This window comes from Phycodurus eques, chromosome 22, assembly GCF_024500275.1.
Source record: "Phycodurus eques isolate BA_2022a chromosome 22, UOR_Pequ_1.1, whole genome shotgun sequence".
NCBI classification, from domain to species: domain Eukaryota; kingdom Metazoa; phylum Chordata; class Actinopteri; order Syngnathiformes; family Syngnathidae; genus Phycodurus; species Phycodurus eques.
The window spans coordinates 5739858-5758735 of record NC_084546.1 but is presented as its reverse complement, the minus strand read 5'-3'; the positions used below and the strand labels follow the sequence as shown (position 1 = coordinate 5758735).

General features: G+C 42.3%; 1 protein-coding gene and 1 long non-coding RNA gene across 6 annotated transcripts; both read right to left on the bottom strand.

The window, feature by feature from the left end:
* Positions 1 to 57: 57 nt before the first annotated feature.
* On the bottom strand, positions 58 to 5341 carry LOC133397347 (uncharacterized). Its single transcript, XR_009767591.1, has 4 exons — positions 5092 to 5341; positions 3887 to 3968; positions 1501 to 1541; positions 58 to 1422 (listed from the first exon to the last, which is right to left on the bottom strand). It is a non-coding gene; the product is annotated as an uncharacterized LOC133397347 (long non-coding RNA).
* Positions 5342 to 5486: 145 nt separating this feature from the next.
* On the bottom strand, positions 5487 to 18130 carry LOC133396962 (chloride anion exchanger-like). Of its 5 annotated transcripts, none has more exons than XM_061667287.1 (20): positions 15914 to 18130; positions 15219 to 15358; positions 14514 to 14624; positions 14281 to 14441; positions 13636 to 13800; positions 13389 to 13541; positions 13116 to 13198; positions 12719 to 12866; positions 12457 to 12570; positions 12280 to 12357; positions 12118 to 12213; positions 11926 to 12032; positions 11023 to 11092; positions 10858 to 10950; positions 10577 to 10672; positions 9120 to 9350; positions 8999 to 9053; positions 8567 to 8712; positions 8115 to 8174; positions 5487 to 7700 (listed from the first exon to the last, which is right to left on the bottom strand). In XM_061667287.1, the coding sequence occupies exons 1-20, from the start codon at positions 16039 to 16041 to the stop codon at positions 7674 to 7676; spliced, it is 2262 nt and encodes a 753-aa protein (XP_061523271.1). In that variant the 5' UTR covers positions 16042 to 18130; the 3' UTR covers positions 5487 to 7673. The 5 variants fall into 5 exon arrangements, 4 of the variants coding, with proteins under 4 accessions (XP_061523271.1, XP_061523270.1, XP_061523272.1 ...); XM_061667286.1 differs by having other exon boundaries at positions 8999 to 9350; positions 15914 to 16075; positions 17131 to 18130; XM_061667288.1 differs by lacking the exon at positions 8567 to 8712 and having other exon boundaries at positions 8999 to 9350.
* Between the last annotated feature and the right edge of the window lie 748 nt (positions 18131 to 18878).

Genomic DNA, 18878 nt, shown 5'->3' with positions numbered 1-18878 from the left:
AGATATAGTGTGTGTGTGTGTGGGACAAAGACTACATTGGTGGAGGCAAGGCAAGTTTATTATACAATGACATTGGTCAGTTGAGAGAGAGCAAGTCTTAACACCTGGGAATGAAGGTTAGACATTTGAATCATACAATGTTAACATTCCAGTTCATACACAGTCTTTTAGGCCACAATGTAAGCTTTGCACTGTTGACTCAAACAGTGGCTATACACTTATAAAAAACCCAAACCAGTGAGGACTTTGGAATTATCTGGAGTGTAAAACAATTCCCACCACTTGTGTTCAACTGTAGACTCAAGTTTGAACATATTTCAGTATTAAGACACTGACTAACAAAAGCAATCTGGAGAAATATTTTAGGGAATGTAAAGACCACAACCACTAAAATTGTTTAGAATCAAATCTAATTTTCCTTTCTACAATTTCATGTGAGCTGCATTACAGGTAAGGCCAAAGCACATCTTCCATTACTTAGCTGATATTTTTACAAGTGTGCTCTTGTGCATAGTAAAACACAGCACAACTATTTCTTTTTCTAAGTCATTAAAATGACAATTATCTACTCCGTTTGCCCCAGAATTACCTTATCATCTCGGGAACAATATTGTATTCATTTTTAACCTGCATGATACTTTTACACACTTACTGAACAAGTCATTCACAGCATTTGGCAACATAGCAGCCTTTTATTCCACAATGTGAGCCTTACAACAGTTTTCAGCGCTGACCCGGTCCAGGCTGAGGAACCACAACTCCAAAACCTGCACAGCAAAACCATTTTTACAAGAGCTCATAGCCCTCACAGTCCAGTCACGTCTTGTACCTTTGGTCCTCAGAGGGTCCAAATGTCACTTCCCATTTACATAGAACACACGAAGCTAACTTGAGCTGTTACATTCAAATAAACCAGCAGAGGGCTGCAGAGATCACACTACACGACTCCAACTCTGTGGGATTTTCATTATGTGCAACATCTTTCTACCAAATTTAGGAGCTCTGGACCCAGCGGAATGACAAATTGGACATTTTCTGCCAAATGTATCAGCGCTTCACAGGGTACGGTGAATACAATACCCTGAGTGGAAAATAGTTTTGTATCACTTCCAAAATTACACTGCTTATTGATTTTGGGGTCCAAGTCCATTATTTCTACTTTATTTTAAAAATTACTCATTGCACTGCTTCTGATTGTCTAAAAAAAAAAATAAAAAATACTATTTTAGAGTAAACCATTTTCTCCTATTGCCTTTTCAAACCACAATCAGATGTGCCCATTTCTGTGAGAATGATTTGAGTAGCCTTTAATTCATGCGAAACATTTTACCCAAAATCTTGAACACCACGTCGTAGCTGCTCGGAACATTGACGGCTTGTGCGTCCTCATCCCGGGACATGGCGGCTTCTTCAGTACGAGCCCTGTCGACACAGCAACAATGTAAAGCCCAGCAGAACGGGACCTCGACAAAGTGTTCGGGCGATCAAGATGAAACTCACCGTTGCACATGGGAACAGCGACACGCACAAAGTCTCAAAGCCTATAGAAAGGGGAAAGCGCCAATGGTCAACATTCACAGAGTAGGTCTTATAATAAACACATTTATGATAAATAGGAAGACCTCATTCGCAGCCTATCGTACTGCTCAAGTGCCAATTCCACACACCTTGACCACTCTATTCTGGTTTTTGCGCAATACTTTTATTTTGGAGGGGTACAGCACAGCAGAAAAACTAAACCATTCATTTACAGGGAGCCGGAAAAAATAAAAAATAAAAGTACTATATAAAAATAAGACCTTTAAACCCACATTTTGCACAAATGTAATATTAGCAATCTACAGAAACCTTTGCAAGCTTTTCAGTACCAGTCTAACTTATTTCTCCTTTAACAAGGCAAAGCATAATACATTTGAGCAGGCATTTTTATTTTACCTAAAACTATCACTTGCCAACTGACCCTTATACAAGTTGGGGGGGGGGGGGGGGGGGGCGGGGGCTTCTATAAACAAGAGTTCAAATACTTTTGCACATTACCAATTCCTGGATGACAGAATCTACACTCAAATATTGCCAAAGCAGATTAATAACTTGGCCAATTCTGCTAACTTTCGGGAAAAACCAAGTCCTTCTAGCAGTCATGTTTGACAACATTTGAGGCCATTTTTATGAACAGCTAATATTTTATATTAACCTGGTCAAACCAATTCTCCCATTAAGGTATTTTGTCAACACCGGTGACAACAGCAATTGCTGGATTCAAACACTCCCCCTCCCCACCACATTCTGATGACTTCCATCCCATTTTGCCAAACAAACAATCTTTAAAACGCCATTTGCTCTGTCGTCATCATGAGGTCTTACCATTGATCATTTTATGGTAAAACATGTTTAAAGTTACTCCATAAATTACATAGACACTAAATACAAGTATTTTATTTTAAATTGGCGACTTTGAAACAAAATTCTCCTGTCCAGTAAATCCCTCATTAAAACACTACATCACAATTACAGTCCACTCCAAGATCGGAACGGCAACATCAATTCCTTTGTTTTTGTTGTATACTGAAGACATTTCAGATCCAAAGTTGACAAACTTTCAGAATTCCATCTGATTTCACAGCATTTCCATCGACATGCGTTACACCAACCGGGACCGAGCACCTTTTCTTTCAAACCAGCCACTTTTCAAGTGAGCGAATGTATTGGAACATGTGACTGATGGCCCTTTCTAGTAGCTCGGGTGTTGCCTTTTAGATGGCTAAAACGGTTGACGGCGCTCATGTTTGCCTTTCGGCTATGAAAACGCCATTTGCTGTTAAACATGAAGACCAGAAAGCCGTCTATGGGAGATAAGAGAGCCATTTTCAAGCAGACAGACGAGGGGGAAATCAACCAAAGCTATTGCACAAACATTGGGCGGAGCTGATGCAACAATTCGGAACATCCTGAAAAAACAAAAATACTGCTGCTGTACTGAGCAACACAAACGGCTCAGCCAAGGGTCTCAACAAAAGTGCAAAGAAACAGAGCTGTGAAGAAACTGCCAAAGACAACAGTGACATCACTGCCAACCTCCACAGGGCAGGGGTGAAGGGATCATAAGCCCCCGGCCCAAAAACACTTCCGCAACAAATATACAGGCCGTACCGGAAGATGCAAACCACTAGAAAAAAAATTGTTTTCTTTTAAATCTCAACGACTTTGCAAAGTACAGCGACGAACCACAAAAGTTTTGGAAGTTTCCTACACTGATGAGTCCAACATTAACCTCTACCAAAGTTTGGAGGAAAGGAGGATGCGTTGATGATCCAAAACACACAAGCGCATCTGCGAAGCGGGGTGGCGGGAACGACACGGTGGCTGCTTCTGCAACGCGCTCACTCATCTTTATTGATGCCATTCACGACAGCAGCAGCAGAACAAACATTTTGTCTGGCAATTTAAAGGGGAAAACAATTCTCCAAACTAATCAGGAGAAGCTTCATTCTGCAAAAAAGATCAATGACCCAACGACAAAACAGTTCATCGGGGGGGGGGGGAAGAAGGTCTTACACTTGCCAACTCAATCATTCAGTTATTGTAAATAAGCATTAAGCCACAGAATATTCAATGATACTCCCTTTAACAATGTCTGTTCCAATACTTTCACTCACTTGAAAAGTGGGTGGCCTCAAACAAAAGGTGCTCTGTCCTGACTTTTTAAACGTCTGTGTGAAAACCTTGAAATAAAGTACTGGAATTGTGAACTTGTCTCATATTCATCTTTCCATCTGAAACCCAAATGTCTTCAGTACAGCGTGCAACTAAAACTAACAGGAATTGACCTTGCAATACTTTTGGAGGAGACTAGAGTTGCACTATACACGACATCATGTCATTTTACCATTTTCACTCCATCCAGCAAAGAAGTGCCCGTTGTTGTCCGCAGCCTCCGTCCTCCTCGCGTGATTAAGGCTCTGGAACACCTGACAAGCGCAAATGTCCAACAATGACATCATGTCACAGACATCCACCACAATATTTCTTGAGGAATCATGTAGGTCGTTATCCAACCTCTTTTTAAATTGAACTACAGCTGCATCTGTTAAAAATATTTGCAAAAAAGACATTTGTGTATAGTCGCGCAGGACCCCCTGCATCGTCATCGTCGACCCGCTACATTACTTTTGAAAAATATGCAATTATAGGGGGGAATGCGGGTAGCCTCTACAGTTTAGGCAGCTAACGGTCTGACAGTTTAAATCTCATTTCTATAACCATTTTCTTTCACAGACCCATGGTTGCCAAACTAAAAACTATTTCCAATCGGACAAATAGTAATGTCTTGAAATATTTGGAGTCAACGAGTCAATTCCTTTCGATGAGAGGCAAGGCTCACATTTCGTATTTGTCTCGTCTTCACAGGTGAGCGGGAATTCTCAGAACGCCATCAACGTTCACCAATAGCCCAAGAAAAACTCTAAATTGGGGCTAGTTAACACCTATAGCTGCCAACACTAAAAGACAAGCATGTTATGATGTTTTTTGTTGTTGTTATGATCAAATGATTTGTGCTTTTATTCTCTCTTAATAGTATGATAATTCTTTGATAATGTATCCTGTATTATATTGTCTTGTAGATGTATTTTACTGCTTTTTTAAATCATGGCCAGTGGACTACAGATGAAAACTAGCCTCATGGCTAATTCTGACTTTTTTAACCATGTGTATTTCGTGTTTTAGGAAATTGCATTGTCCCCTTTCAAATAAAATGATTTTAAAAAAATAAAAAAAATAACAATTAAATTTAAAAAAAATTGTGCTAGGGGATATTTTTTTTATTTTAAGGGGACGGATAATATTGTAAAAGCCATGTTTTGACCAACACTTTAATGGGATTGAAAAATCCCCCCCAAATAAATCACACTTGGAAATACATTTCTGAAAAAAATTAATTGTACTTTCAGGGGATTTTTGCTTTAAAATCACATATGTTAAACAAAAATAAATATATATATATATTTTTTGGTCTAATCAAACTAACAAAAAACTAAACAAAAAAAGAAGCAGCACGCAAGTCATCTCGTAGCCCACCTATGAAATCCTCACCTTCATTTCATGGGACAGCATCCACACCGGAGTGACCCGGTCGCCGTCGTCAGTGGAATCACGATTGAAGGTGTGCGTGCGTGCGCCGTGCCCATCGGGGGACTCGTACCTGAAGGCCACATTTGGGAAAATTGTTTCGGACAAGTACAAACTACAACACTGCACAAATAATTATCACTAAAATAAACTTCAACTGCTTACAAAACCACTGTTGGTGCAATAGTGACAAAAGGTACTTACCCAGCCCGCATTTGGCCCACAACCGCAACACCACATGCGGACTCAAAGACGCAGCGCATGGAACAACGGGCTGTGGGCATTTGAGGTGGGGGGGGGGGGGGGGGGGGGGGGGAACAAAAACTAATTCTAATTTCCCCTCTCAGGTGCAGGACGCCACGCCAATGACCACAAGTCGGTTGGCTTTGTCTTTTTCGTGTTCTTGTAAAGGTCGACCATAAAGCCTCATCCTCGGCCGTGAGCTCTACTCGGTCTAAATTCACCCACCGGGTGCTCTGATTCTCACGAGCCACACCTGGTGGTTCCCTTGGAAACCAATTAAGGGGTGGGGCGTGGAGGACGAGGAGGCGGGGCAGCCAGGTGCACAATACAGATGCATAATTGTGGAGAAATGTCACCGCCAACGTAAGACCTGCGACATCTGGGACCAAAGATGTTTCCGTACCGCCAAGTGCTTTTTATAATAGATTTTTAATATATCTACTTTTTGTTTTCTTGTTTATTTGTTTCATGTTCATTTTTTATTCATGGCCAACAGTTGAGTTGAGCTACAGTTTTAAACTGTTTTAGAAATGAAGTTGATATCAAGTTATTTTTCCGCTCCAAGTCATCACATTTGAATAAGCCATTTATTGTTCGAAGGAAAACAAGGAGTTAAATTTGTATTTTATTTTTAAAAAAAACTACGTAGCAACATTTGCATGCTTGAACATACAAGCTTTTCTTTTGAAAGCGAAAACACACCACTTCCGGTAGTGCATGACCGCGGATTCAACGGCCGCTAACCCTGACGTCAACTTTGAACTGATTTGCCTCACAGAACGCACGCTCAATCAAACATTGTGCTCGCATAATAGTGGGAAAGAAGTACGCAAACCTACTTTAGCTAACCTCGTTCTCCTCACACCGCCCTGACAACAAAGTACAACTTACGTTCGGAAATGGCCACCAAGCGTGCTCTGTCTCATTTCCCGGAACGACACCCTAATAACCCTTTTTTTCCTCGACGCACACGGCTAATTGTTGCTAACTAATCTGATCGAGCACACCTGCTTGTCCGCAGTACATGCACGTAAGGGTTGTTTTATAAAATAATAATACATTTTAAAAAAAAATTATATTTAATAAAACGGGGGTGGGGTCTTGTTTTGATGTCATCACAAACAAACAAAAAAACAGAATTTCAATTACATTAAATAAATACAAATCAAAAACGAACAAAAGTCAATTGCGGGGCGTTTCTAGGCTGCTTGGGGCCAGAGGCCAAGTCCACGGAGCTCCCGAGCATTCACAAAGAAAACAGCGCGTTTGGTTCAACTTCAATACGTCATGTGAACATTTAGCTTATACAGTACCTGAACATTGGAAGTGATGTCGGCCCACACCAACACGGACTGGGGCATAATTGTGACGTGGAAAGAAAATGACACATGGATTACAAATTGTTTGTTTTTTTAATTCATAAAAATAACAAATATGCAGAAAGGGAAAATATTCATCCCCCTAAATAAAATCCAGTGCCACAAGAGTCAATGTGTGCATACAATGACAGTACGATTGCATCTGTTCTGTGAAGCCTCATATATTTTTTGCATATTGCTTTATGTTTTACCTTAAACTTTAGATTTCAATTTACAACACTGAAGCTTGAATTTTGGTTGTCAGTATATCTTTTACAGTACAGTATTTTCTTTCAAGTAACATTTCAGTACAGTAAAATACATGTTTGTTTTTACACATTTATTTCACTAATTCAAGCATTATTTAAATACACTCTTGTCCTATATATTTAAGCTCAGTGTTAAGATTCAAACTGCATAATATTACAGTGGCTTACAATACAGGTACTGCATATTATGAAATATTTTTTTTGGGGGGGGGAACCTATTATTTGTACTACAACTTTGTTAGATATTTTACATTTGTTCATCCAATAATCTATTAATCAAATAGATTATTGGTTTGAGTTGTGGGTGATCCCGTCCCCGCTGGTTTTTCGGGCGAGGCGGCGGCATACGCCCGGGAAATTGACAATTTCTCAACAAAATGCTCCCAAAAACTTCATTTATTCTCCTCATCCTGAAAATATAGAGCTAGAAAGCATATAAAAAGCCATTGCGACACATCCACAAATTTGCTATGTACAGTATGAAAACACCAAATTACCTCTTTTGCATACGTGGAGACGGCGTACATACAGATTGTCAAATCAAAAGCATTTCAGATAAGTGCGCTCTGCTCAGATGAGCTGTTCTTGGAGGAAAAAGAAACAAAAATACCACAAAAAATAACAACTCATCCTTTGGTCTGGCAGATTGTTTTTTTTTTTTTCAATCACTCAGAAGTTACAACCTGGTTTCTGGATCTGGCGCCTGTGAACAAAATAGTTTGTGTGTCATTTTTGAAGTGAAATGCTTGTTTACAAAAAACATAAAACATCAATAGGCGCTTTGCTCCTTAGCTAAAGTTGCCGTTCATTTGTCAGCAATATTTTATTATTTACAGATGTATTTACGGTTGATCCTCTTAGCATGCAACAGCGATAATAACTTCAACGGTAGTAAACTCGGAAAAGTGATGTCGCTGCAACGCGAGGTGTCCAGAATGCTCCACCGTGAATATATGGAATATATTCTACATACAAACAAACACAAGCATTATGTTTTGGGATAACCGTACTCCGCATACATGCAAACTCACCTCAGAGTCCATTAAAAAATAAAAAAAACCTATGACAAAAATAACACGTAACGTCGCACCGTAACGTCAATGTGGGTAATACGTACATTTCGATCTCTGCTCCTGAGGCCTCCTGCAGGGTGGTGCGTCGTGACCGTTGTTAGAATCTGCAAAACAAACAATTCATACGTGTACGGTACAAAAAAAACCTGAAAAATACAGAGCGTTCCAAATCCCGCCATCACGACAGACATTCAAAGACAGCCGCGTATTCATTAGACCCCAGTGTAAAGCAGAGAGGCTTTAATCTTACATTTCTTCAAATTATTATTGTAAGCCACTGTAACAGTATGCACACTGCACTTCAATGTAGGACAAATAAATACTCCACCGAGTGATTCCATTCCAATGTATTGCACATTAAGTACAATCGCCCTAACCCCAAATAAATGCGCTTGTTCAAGATCAAATACAAATGTGTTACACTCAAAACAACTCAAGTCTAACTAGGCACGCATTCTTCCACAAAGCGACAACAAAGCTCGGAACTTCCGAGTACCTTGCCGTAGCCGGACTTGTTTTGCCGGCGCTCGGGATGTTTGCTCAGGATGTGCAGCGCGGCGTCGTGCAGCGTCAGGAAGAACATGGACGGCCGGACTTCGTCATCAAAGAAGCTGCACTGGTGCAATTTCTCCAGGACGGAAGCTACGAGACCGCGCACGCAAAAACTATTGAAATACATACGTAAAATACAACTGAAGGACACTTTAAAAAAAAAAAAAAAAAAGGGGGAATACAACTGACTGAATCATTTTCATTCTAGGGAATTAATTACATCGCTTCCCCAATGAAGTACAGTAATACCTTGAAAATGTTTTCTGAGCGCTCCAACGTACACTTTTTTCCCCCCCCGGTCGCTCGGTCCATTTTTTGTTTTGCGTTGCAATTTTGGCACAGTGTGCGAGCGTGAAATCCAGAATTGGACACTTACGATCGCAGGCGACAATGTAGACGTCCACTTCGACGCGGACGAACTCTTTGAGCGCCTGCGGCAAACGAGTACGGCGCGGTGAGAATGCGGCGTGGCGCGCGCGATCGACATATCCACTGACCGCTTTGAGACCCTTCAGAGCGGAGACGTCCAGGAAGGAGACGGCCGCGAAGTCCAGGACCAGACTGTGCAGGTCCACCCGGGGAACAATGATGTCGGCGGGAAGCTCGGCGTTCCAGTCCACGCGGCCGGGCAGCTCCTTCAAGTCCGTGGGCAGGTCCCGTCCCTCCGCGTCGCTTTCCGCTTCCGCCGACTCCTTGACGGGGCCGCTCGAGGTGTTCAGGAAGCCGTTCTGGGAGGGGAAATATCGGCTCGCATCCTCATTCCGCATGTTTTCCCTCTCGACGAGAAGGCGCGATAGCTGCTGCTTTTATAAAACGCGACAACGGTAGTAGGATTGATTTACAGCTATGAGTTATTCATTTTTTCCAATTGTATTGTAACAGAACACAATAACTCATAACCTGTAATATTTATTGCACAGGATCCGCTGAGTCTGTCTGATTCCAAACGATTATCTAATCTTCATTGCGGTAAAGCTCTTTGCCGTTTGAAGCTGTAGTATTTATGACACTGGAGATTGGGAAAACTACGACTATCTATATTGCTGTTGTTACACCCAGCGAGATCTCATCGATAGCTTTCATCCATATCGCTGGCCGAGGCCTCTTCCTCCAGTTGTTGGGAGAGAAAGCTACAAAATGATCATATAAAGCAGTAATGTTCAATAAGACCGGACCATAAAGCGCATAGACCGTGTATTGTCAAATAATCGGAAAAAAAATACAAATAAACCACAACGATCCGCCACAGGCTGAATATTATATGCGCGCTATGTTTAATTTATTGCAAAAGTAATCGGATGCCAATTTGTTGCAAGACTTAAGTGACAAAAAACAAAAATATCAACATTTCTAAATGATTGGTTTATTCATTTTACATAAAGAGAAGCCCATTTGAAAGGAATACCATTACATTTTCTTTAATATTACATTTATTCATTTTACGTCATTACAATGACCACGACAACAAAAATAATAATAATAATCGTCATAATAATAATAAAGTGTATGACCTAATTGCATCTTCCATCATAATTTGCTACTTTATATTCAAACGTAATTTGGGTGCTAATTAAAGTTAAATCACATCAATTTCAGTAGACAAAATGTTTTAAATTACAAACAAATAACTGTCATCCTATTTTTAGGATTTATCAATTTATGTATTGATTTCTATTCTGTTCTGTACACCAAATTACGACCATATATATGTATATAGATCATCAAACATACCATCAATAAAAAATACCTAAGCGAGGCTTACTTGCATCACTGTACAAGTTTATGTCCCAAAATATTTGGGGCGCAAATGACTTTTTCACGCTTACAATATAATATTGAGTTGAATTACAGCGGAGTGATCGTATCAAAACGGGTGTGAGATCAAATGCAATCAAATGTAATAACCCATTCATTTGTGGAAATGCTTTTTCTACGTGAGCAAGTTATCGCTTACCGCCGTCCACTGCAGATAACCTTTCTTGACAAGCTTCCGGATCAATCGCAGCGCCTTATTCCGCTTCCTGAGGATCCTCAGTGGATTAAATCCCACCTGTGGGAAATTTTAAGAGCCACCTTGGTTTGTCATTTACGACACTAAATCTCGTTATGCACCGCTAGATTGTATGGTACTTTTTTTTCTCTCTGCCATCTTGTAGAAGGCAAACTCATTATATTATTGCCAGATTAGGGAGGAAAAAAAAAACAACACCAAAAAAAATTCAAAGACAGACTTACAGCTTCTACCAGTTTGCTCCTGAAGAACTCGATATTGGCAAAGAAGATTGGCGACGGGATTCGGAAAATCTTCACTCCTTCTGGCTCGTATATCTGGAGGAGAAATACGTTTGGATTTTACGTCAGCGGTGTTACCGACGGCCAATTACGCCGTCGCCCGCTCACGTCGACGTAGTCCTTTCTGTCCTTGTAGATGTCGGTGCCGGGAATGTTGGCCAGCACGCTGCAGCGAGGGCTGAAACAGAACGAGTACAAACATTTGACAAGAGCGGCCAAAGCCGTGTCTAATGTACAAACGCCGCATAAACCTGTCTCCGAATCCAAATGCGAGCGGCGTGACGAGCACGTGTGCAATTTTGTCGCGGCGTGAGAGAGCCGCCCATATATCAGCCAATGACAGCTACAGTGAGCTAACTCCGTTTTTGTCATAATGAAGTTGTATGCGCGCAATGACCGCACAAAGGTCAATACCGGTCTAGATCAAGGTCAAATTCCATTTTTGACATCTTCGGGGCAGTCCGTCTTTGCGCTCGGAACGCTTTCTGATTCAGCGGTGCAACGTTGGGCCAACATCCCACAAAGGGAACTTCGGACCTTGCTGGAGTCTTTCGTCGTTTCGCTTGGCTGACATTCTATCTGCGTGTGAGTATACGTCAATGTTATTTATCGGCTTTCGTGAAATATTGATAGATTTCGCTCTTGTTTGGATTTACACCACTATTACACTAAAACCTTGTTCCAATCCCACTCTGTTTCTTTGCTTCCCCAGACGTTACTGACCCCGCGGGATGTAACATATGAAAGCGAAGATGACGGTGCGTGTTGTGGATAAAAGGGTCATTGCGCCTCACCGAAATCCCAATTACGTTTTCAAAAATGCTCTAATGTGAACAAAACCACAATTTCTGTATTCCCAAGACATCATCGTGGCCAAATGAATCCAGTTATGAATCCCGCAGCCGTAACACCTGAAATCCCTTTCCCACGCAAAGACAACGTAATGCAACGTCCCCACATTACAGAAAAAAGGAAAATACTGTACGTTAGCGTCAATGGTCAGATACTGACAACTGAGCCCTGAGGACGACGCTGAGTACTTCCACGCCGAGTCCCGCGGCTAGACCGAGATCCAACCCCAGTAAGACGGCTGCGATACACGTGCCCAACCACACCGCCTGTACGTAGACAAAAGAAAAAGTGTTGCTTGAATATGATTCTCTTCCAGCTGCGGCGCGTCTGTCTGTAATTCGCTCCGCTTACGCAGTCCGCCTTGTCCCGCCTCCACAGGTAGGGCACCTCTCGAAACTGCGTGAGCATTCCCTTCAGGTTGACGATGACCACGGCGCCCAGCACGGACTGTCGGGAACGCGAGACAACGGGTGTGACCAACTGAACGGGAAAAAGGGATGAGAGGACGCCGACCTTCGGGAGGGGGTCCAGGAGAAATCCCACGGCCGAGGTGACGATCATCACGATGACGGCTGACAGCAAGCCGGCTACCTGAAGAGGTGCCAGTGATCAAAAGCCACAACAGAATGCATTGAATGAAAGGTGTGCTGGGCATTCGTGCGTATGAATGAAGAGTGATTTTTGGATGACCTGAGTTTTCCCCCCGGTACTTTCCTGCACTGCACTCCTGGACAGCGCCGTACTGGCTGCGAAAGACTTGAAGGACGCGCCGAAAATGTTGCTGACTCCGAAAGCGATCAGCTCCTACAAAAAAATCATTCAAACAATTCAAAAGACATCCACCGTGTCGTCTTGCGCTTTAAGCGTCGTGTAGTTACAAATACAATAAGAAAATATCCAAAAATCAAATCGTAAGTCACATTTCTTTTTTTCTTTTTTTTTCTCTATGCACCTGGTTTCCATCTATGGTGTAGTCGTGTTTCACAGAATAGACTTTAGCTACGGAGAAGGCCACGGCAAAACCCACTATGGCCATTGGGAACGCCTCCATGGCCGTGTCTTGGAAGATGTGCAGGTTGGGGGCCAACGGAGGCTCGTACCTGACAAGCGACATTGCACACCGCAACTCTCTCAGCTCTGTTTTTCAATTCCATCCAACTTTTCACATCTTTTTAATGCTGAATTTCCCACCACTGATTCAACTTTTTTCTTCATACATTATGTGTTGACTTTGACATAAAAAATCAATAACAGCTAAAGAGTGCGTATGCGTAATTTGTCTTCTTTAAAAGCTCACTGCTTGCATATGGCGCGGCTGGCTAAGGTCAGCGGCGAGCAAATCGTCTTACCCCTTCGGAATATGACCGACGACGTCGACGCCGTACTTGCTCCTGAAGTCGAACGCGTACGAAACGCCGCATGCGATGACGGTCTGAGGAACACATTGGCGTCTAATTGTTTGCAAACATCGTGAAATGATTGACAGCCGTTCACTTTCCAAATGACAGATAACCACACCGTAAATTAACTCATAAATCACACGAGTCGCAACGAAGGTGAACGTTATCGTGTTCGTGAGGACCGATCCTTCAGGTGGAACTGTGCTGTAAAGAGCCCCTCACCACGATGACCTCAATAGGGATGGGAACGGGCAACTTGGCTTTAAATCGGTCGTTCAGCTCCTTCACGACGAACACCGCCACCATGATCGCCAAGGAGATGACCACGTCGCAAACGTTGGTGGATTGGATCTTGTTGAAGATGACCTCCAGAGTCTGTTTAAAAAAAAATCCATCAAGAAAAATAATCCTCATTATCGCACGCTGAGCTAACGCCGAATCACAAGCTTTTTACTTCTCCTTGGCTTACGTATATAATGGAGAGCGGTCCGCTTATTCCGGGGACTTGCAGGCCCAGCGCAAACTTCAGCTGGGACACCAGGATGTGAATGGCGGCCGCGGTGGTGAAGCCGGACACCAGAGTGTCCGACAGGTACGTGACCACGAAGCCCACCTGCAGGATGCCCATCGCCAGCTGCCAGGCACAAGTAGGTCGCCGTCATCGTTTCAGAGATATACTTCAAAATGCCGGAAATCCATCCTCATAAATTCTCCAAAACAAACTCAAACCTTCCCACTAAAATGGTGAAAAATATGAATTCCGTTCAGATTCCAAATGTCAAAAGAAACGCAGCGATCCCTCTGAGCTCAAACGTTGGACGGAATAAGAAATATATTCATATTTTCGTCAGGGGAAACTTCAAATGGTAATATAACCTGCATAAAATAGACACACAATCGCATCCTTATTCATAATTTAGAGAATAAGTTCAGTCTTTTCATTTTTCACATTTTATAAAAAAAAGTTGTGTTTTGTATTGTTTTTGCATTTTCATGAAACAATAATAATTAATATGTACATAACGTAAGATCAATAAGACTTTGGAACATTTTCCAAATATAATGCTATCAAGACAAAAAAAAGGAAGCGATTTCAAAAGCCACACATTTTCACCTGCATGATTCCGACGAGGAACGTCACAGACGAGGCCACCAACACTCTCTGCTCGTCCTTGGTGAGGCCTTCGAAACCTGTGATGTTAGCGGGCGGGCTTTCGTCCGGTACCAGCCTGGTGACCGACGAGCCGATCATCAGGCACAGCACCGGGAAGGGACCTTCGGAAAACGGCGCCGGAGGGTCACGACGGCGCCACGCGAAACGCGGCCGGAAAAGGAGAGCGGCCTCACCCGCTGAGATGTGTCTGGAGGTTCCGAGGAAAAAGTAGATGACGACGGGGAAGAACGCGGAGAAGAGGCCGTACCAGGGTGGAAGAGAAGCCAGGAGGCAGTAGGCCAAACCTAAAAGATGCAAATAACATTACCGGTACGTTACAGCGTTACACGTTGACGGTAATTCATTCCGTGACCGCGCTCAAATCGCTCGCATCTCATATCGACTTTCTCCATCCAAATGAATGGGAATAGCAACAATCCGTTCCAGACACCCAAAAAATGTGTACTACTCGACGGTATTACACTTTTGAAAACGCAAAATGATACGACTTCATCGTAATGACATACAATGTACGCAATTAAACAGTTGACGCAACGTTTTGTTTTTTTTTTGCTTCAATTGATGACAATGTGCATATGTCACATTTCAGACTTCATCGCACATTTCCACCTGACTGGAATACAAAAATATCAACACTGCCAAAAGGCTTTTCAACGATGAGTGCCCATTCTCAGTCTTTTTGTCAAAAATGTTACACTGTTGTACAACGTCGTTCATAAAAAACAAAAATACCACTCTCGCTCGCTCACTTCTCCAGATCAGAGGTAAAGTGTGCTCGCTTCGAGCGGTTTGTCGCTCACGGATGACATTTCTTCCGGTCCAAGCTACACGTACGGAGAATATCGCAAAAAAAACACGACTTAACAGTTGAAACAAACCTTGCAGGACAGCGACGAGTCCGGTGCTGACGCCCGACACGATATCGCTCAGCAGCCACTCTTTCACTCGGTAGATCTTTATCCAGCCGATGATTGGCAGGAGGGACAGAACGGCATTTTTGGCACGTCTGGCGTCACACCTACGGCGATAATAAACGTGAGAAAAAAATGCTCCTTATAACAACTTCCGATCGGACCCACCGATATTGCTGACAGACACTTAACGAGTTTTTCAATTATCGGGGGGAAAAAGTTGCATCCGACTTCAAAGTTAGAACCACCTTGTTCAAGTTTCAGTATTACGCAGGTGTGCTATTAAACTATTCAAAGATCAACACATTATCCATCAAAGTGTACAGTACTACAATGCCCTTACAATATGTCACTTGTTACCAAAGTTAGGGTATCCTGCTTTCTTTTATTATGAACGGTGATTTACTTCTTTTGGCACTTTAACAGTGCCGTCAATACCTTATTTCGCACAAATGACTTGAGAAGGTTCAAATGAAATGCCTTTTTGAAACATGGAACTTTTTCATTTCTATGGGGAAAATGTCCTCCGCGAGCACAAAAATAACGTGTACGAATGCTGGATTTTCTACCTTTTTTCCAAAGTCACTTTATCGACTGAAAGTCGTCGAGCGCAATCACCTCGTCATCTGTAAAGTGTCAAAGCGTACTGAAGCGCGCCTTACGTGAAGTACTGCTTGACGTGGTCCAGCGCGGTCTTGCGGCGCCTGTAAACCTTCTCGTGCTCCTCGGCGAACGACTCCTCCGAGTACAGGGAGCGCGCCACCGCGTACCGGTTGGCCCCCGCTTGCATGACGGCCGCTCGCGCTACCTCCGAGGACCTGTCGCTGCCGAGAGCCGTGAAAGCGCAACAACAACTGTGAGATCACCTTTGAACACCGTGAACAACAAAGGTCCAGATGGGAGAGCGCGCGAGGTCTGGATCGCTTGTCAGATCTGATAAAGAGAGAGCGATGCCAGAGAGTGCTGCTTTCAATGAATCGCTTCCTTTAAACATACAATAGAAGGCACCTTTACTTTATGGGGGTCAGTCCCGATTTGGAGGACATTTTGTCTGTGCCCCGTGACATTTCCAATGCACGACGTGTGTAAAGTATAGTTGTCCTGAGAAAAATGTTTGAGTCAAAGTGATTCCTAAACAAGTTTAAATTTAAATCAGCTTCTCGGGGTCGGACTTTGTTGATGTCTTCCTTGTCATTGTTGAAACATTTTGTTTTATCTTCATATTCATAATTACACTCTGAACTTGTGACCTATTACTAGAAGCGTTTTAGCGATCGAGAGGAAGAGGAAAAAAAACAAAAACAAGTGAGCTGCACGGCTCAGTAGTAACGACATTGAGCTAATTGGTGTGACCGTGCGGAGTGTGTCGCTCAAAAAAAACTCAACCCTGTTACTCGTATAATCGGGAAAATACTGTACATTATTCATGGGTTTCTTTTTTTTTTTCCCAAATGATACTGTCTCGCCAAGTTCATTCTGACCACATAGCACGGCAGCAAACTCAGCTGGCGTGTATTCTTGAGCAAAAACTAACATAAGCGTTGATATGCGACACTGTTAGTGTAACGTCCAATTTGCATTTCAATTACATTTATTTAACACTGAAAATGACTTATTCAGTGAGCAAATTTTGAAAGAGGTTTTTCAGGTGCCTGACTATTACACAATACAGCAAAATACCAGATGATAAGATCGCACAAAAACGATACCGTTGATGGTTGAACTGGACAAACCAAATTATGATGGCTTATTATCTGTTTTTCTTGATGTCATTCAAAAATAGACAAAATAATTGGTCTGGTTTGAAAAAATGTTGCTCCCTAAATGATCCTCCTGTTCTGGAATGACGCACCTAACATCTTATTGTGCGGTCACATACCTGATTGAGCGCTACAAATCCACACTTTCCACCGGCCTTGCCTCCTCCTCCAGCATTTGGAGCGCAACTGTGACAGCCGGCTGTTCAGCCATCAATAAATTACGCCGCAGTTGCTACTCCCGACTGTAATTATTAACAGTAATCACGATGGGATCCCTTGTGTTTGGATGCCTGCCTTATCCTTGACCATTGTTCTCTCAGATATCTGGCTTCGAAACTGTTCAGCGGTGTCGGCCTTTCCGCCCCTGGAGGAGGGACGGGACGGGACGGGACGGGTCAGGCCATTGTTAGGAAGTGGAAATCCAGGAGCCTTTTAAGCGGGGTGGGGTGGGGTGGGGGGAGCTGCCAAAGGTCAACAACAACAACAACAACGACGACAACACCGCGTTTGGATATTTTACATTTACGACGTGGAAATGCTGCAGAAAGGGCCCCCCAAACATTAATCCCGTGGCAGATACTGCATTCCACGATCAGATCACGAGGTGAAAAGGCAAATGCCATTCAATACAAGTGCTTTTGGCCTTACCGAAGATAATCACCTCGGATTGATTGTCTGTTTTGACACTCGCGTGAATATAAATAAGATAAACCGATTTTCCATACCGCTAGAAACCACACAAACGCATCGAAAACGAAAGCCGCGAGCAGTGGCGGACGAGCCCTCGCAACACCGTTTGCATGGTAAATTGTCAAAATAATCATCAAACTTTGACGCCCACTAAATGATGGGCAGAGAACAGAGCCTTGTGGGATTCCGTGACTCATGCAGCAAAATCCTTTCAACATATTATGTACTGTATATCGCTATATTGGATTTTTTTCCATTTGTAAAGATGCATTTCCATGGTACAACAGGTTATATTGCATGAGATGATAATATTGTGGCCAGTGTGTGTGTGTGTGTGTGTGTGTTTGTGTGGGAGGGTGCTGCTCAAGAGTTTCAGTGCATTTGAGCTGGAATGCAAACACGCACAGTAAATTGTGCGAATGACCTTACTGAAATGTCTGCCCGGAATGAAGTTAGTTCACACCAGTGATTCATGTGTGTGTGTGTGTGTGTGTGTGTGTTTGCGCACGTGTGTTTGTGTGTGCATGAAAAAAAAAGGAAACACAAAGATGTGTGTTTTTTGATTGCCACCTTTCAAATGAAGTGAGACATGAAATCTTTTAAGCGTGTATCCGTTCACAGTGTATGTATGTCAAGACGACATGAGGGTCAGTGTGCTCTCAAATGCAGCAGATGGCGCTATTTTTCATTTCAAATAAGGTAAACGTCTCAAGGCAATTTCATTACATTTTCTTGTTTTATGTTTTCATATCTATGGTTAGTAAGTTACTATACATTTATTTTGTATTGCTTTCAACATTTCGTTAGCAACTCGGATTAAATGTGTTTTTAGACTTGCATAATAAATGAGTATTAAATAATAATAACTGCAAAGACTCCTGCAGAAACATGTTCGATTGTTTTCACCGTTTTACTACGAACAATATGCTTACATTTGAAATACAATATTACATTTCATCATTGTATAGCAATAAGTATGAACATGATAAAGTGAAAAGAAAACTAATCATTTTTTCTAATTAGTTTTCACATTTTACAAACTTATTTTTACACTTGGATAATATTTAATGATGAAATATCAAGAATTGAGACAAGATTTTATCGTAAAATTAGGGGGAAAACCGTGTTCAGATATCCGTCGCTTAAAAGGTAAGTAGCGCACCATCGACACTACGTT

Excerpts from the sequence above, each read along its gene's own strand:
- LOC133396962 (XM_061667286.1), bottom strand. The coding sequence starts at position 16,041 with ATGCAAGCGGGGGCCAACCGGTACGCGGTGGCGCGCTCCCTGTACTCG. Across the intron at positions 14,442-14,513 it reads CTCCAGACACATCTCAGCGG|GTCCCTTCCCGGTGCTGTGC; the intron begins GTGAGGCCGCTC and ends CGTTTTCCGAAG. Across the intron at positions 12,033-12,117 it reads GGCGGGACAAGGCGGACTGC|GCGGTGTGGTTGGGCACGTG; the intron begins GTAAGCGGAGCG and ends GTCTACGTACAG.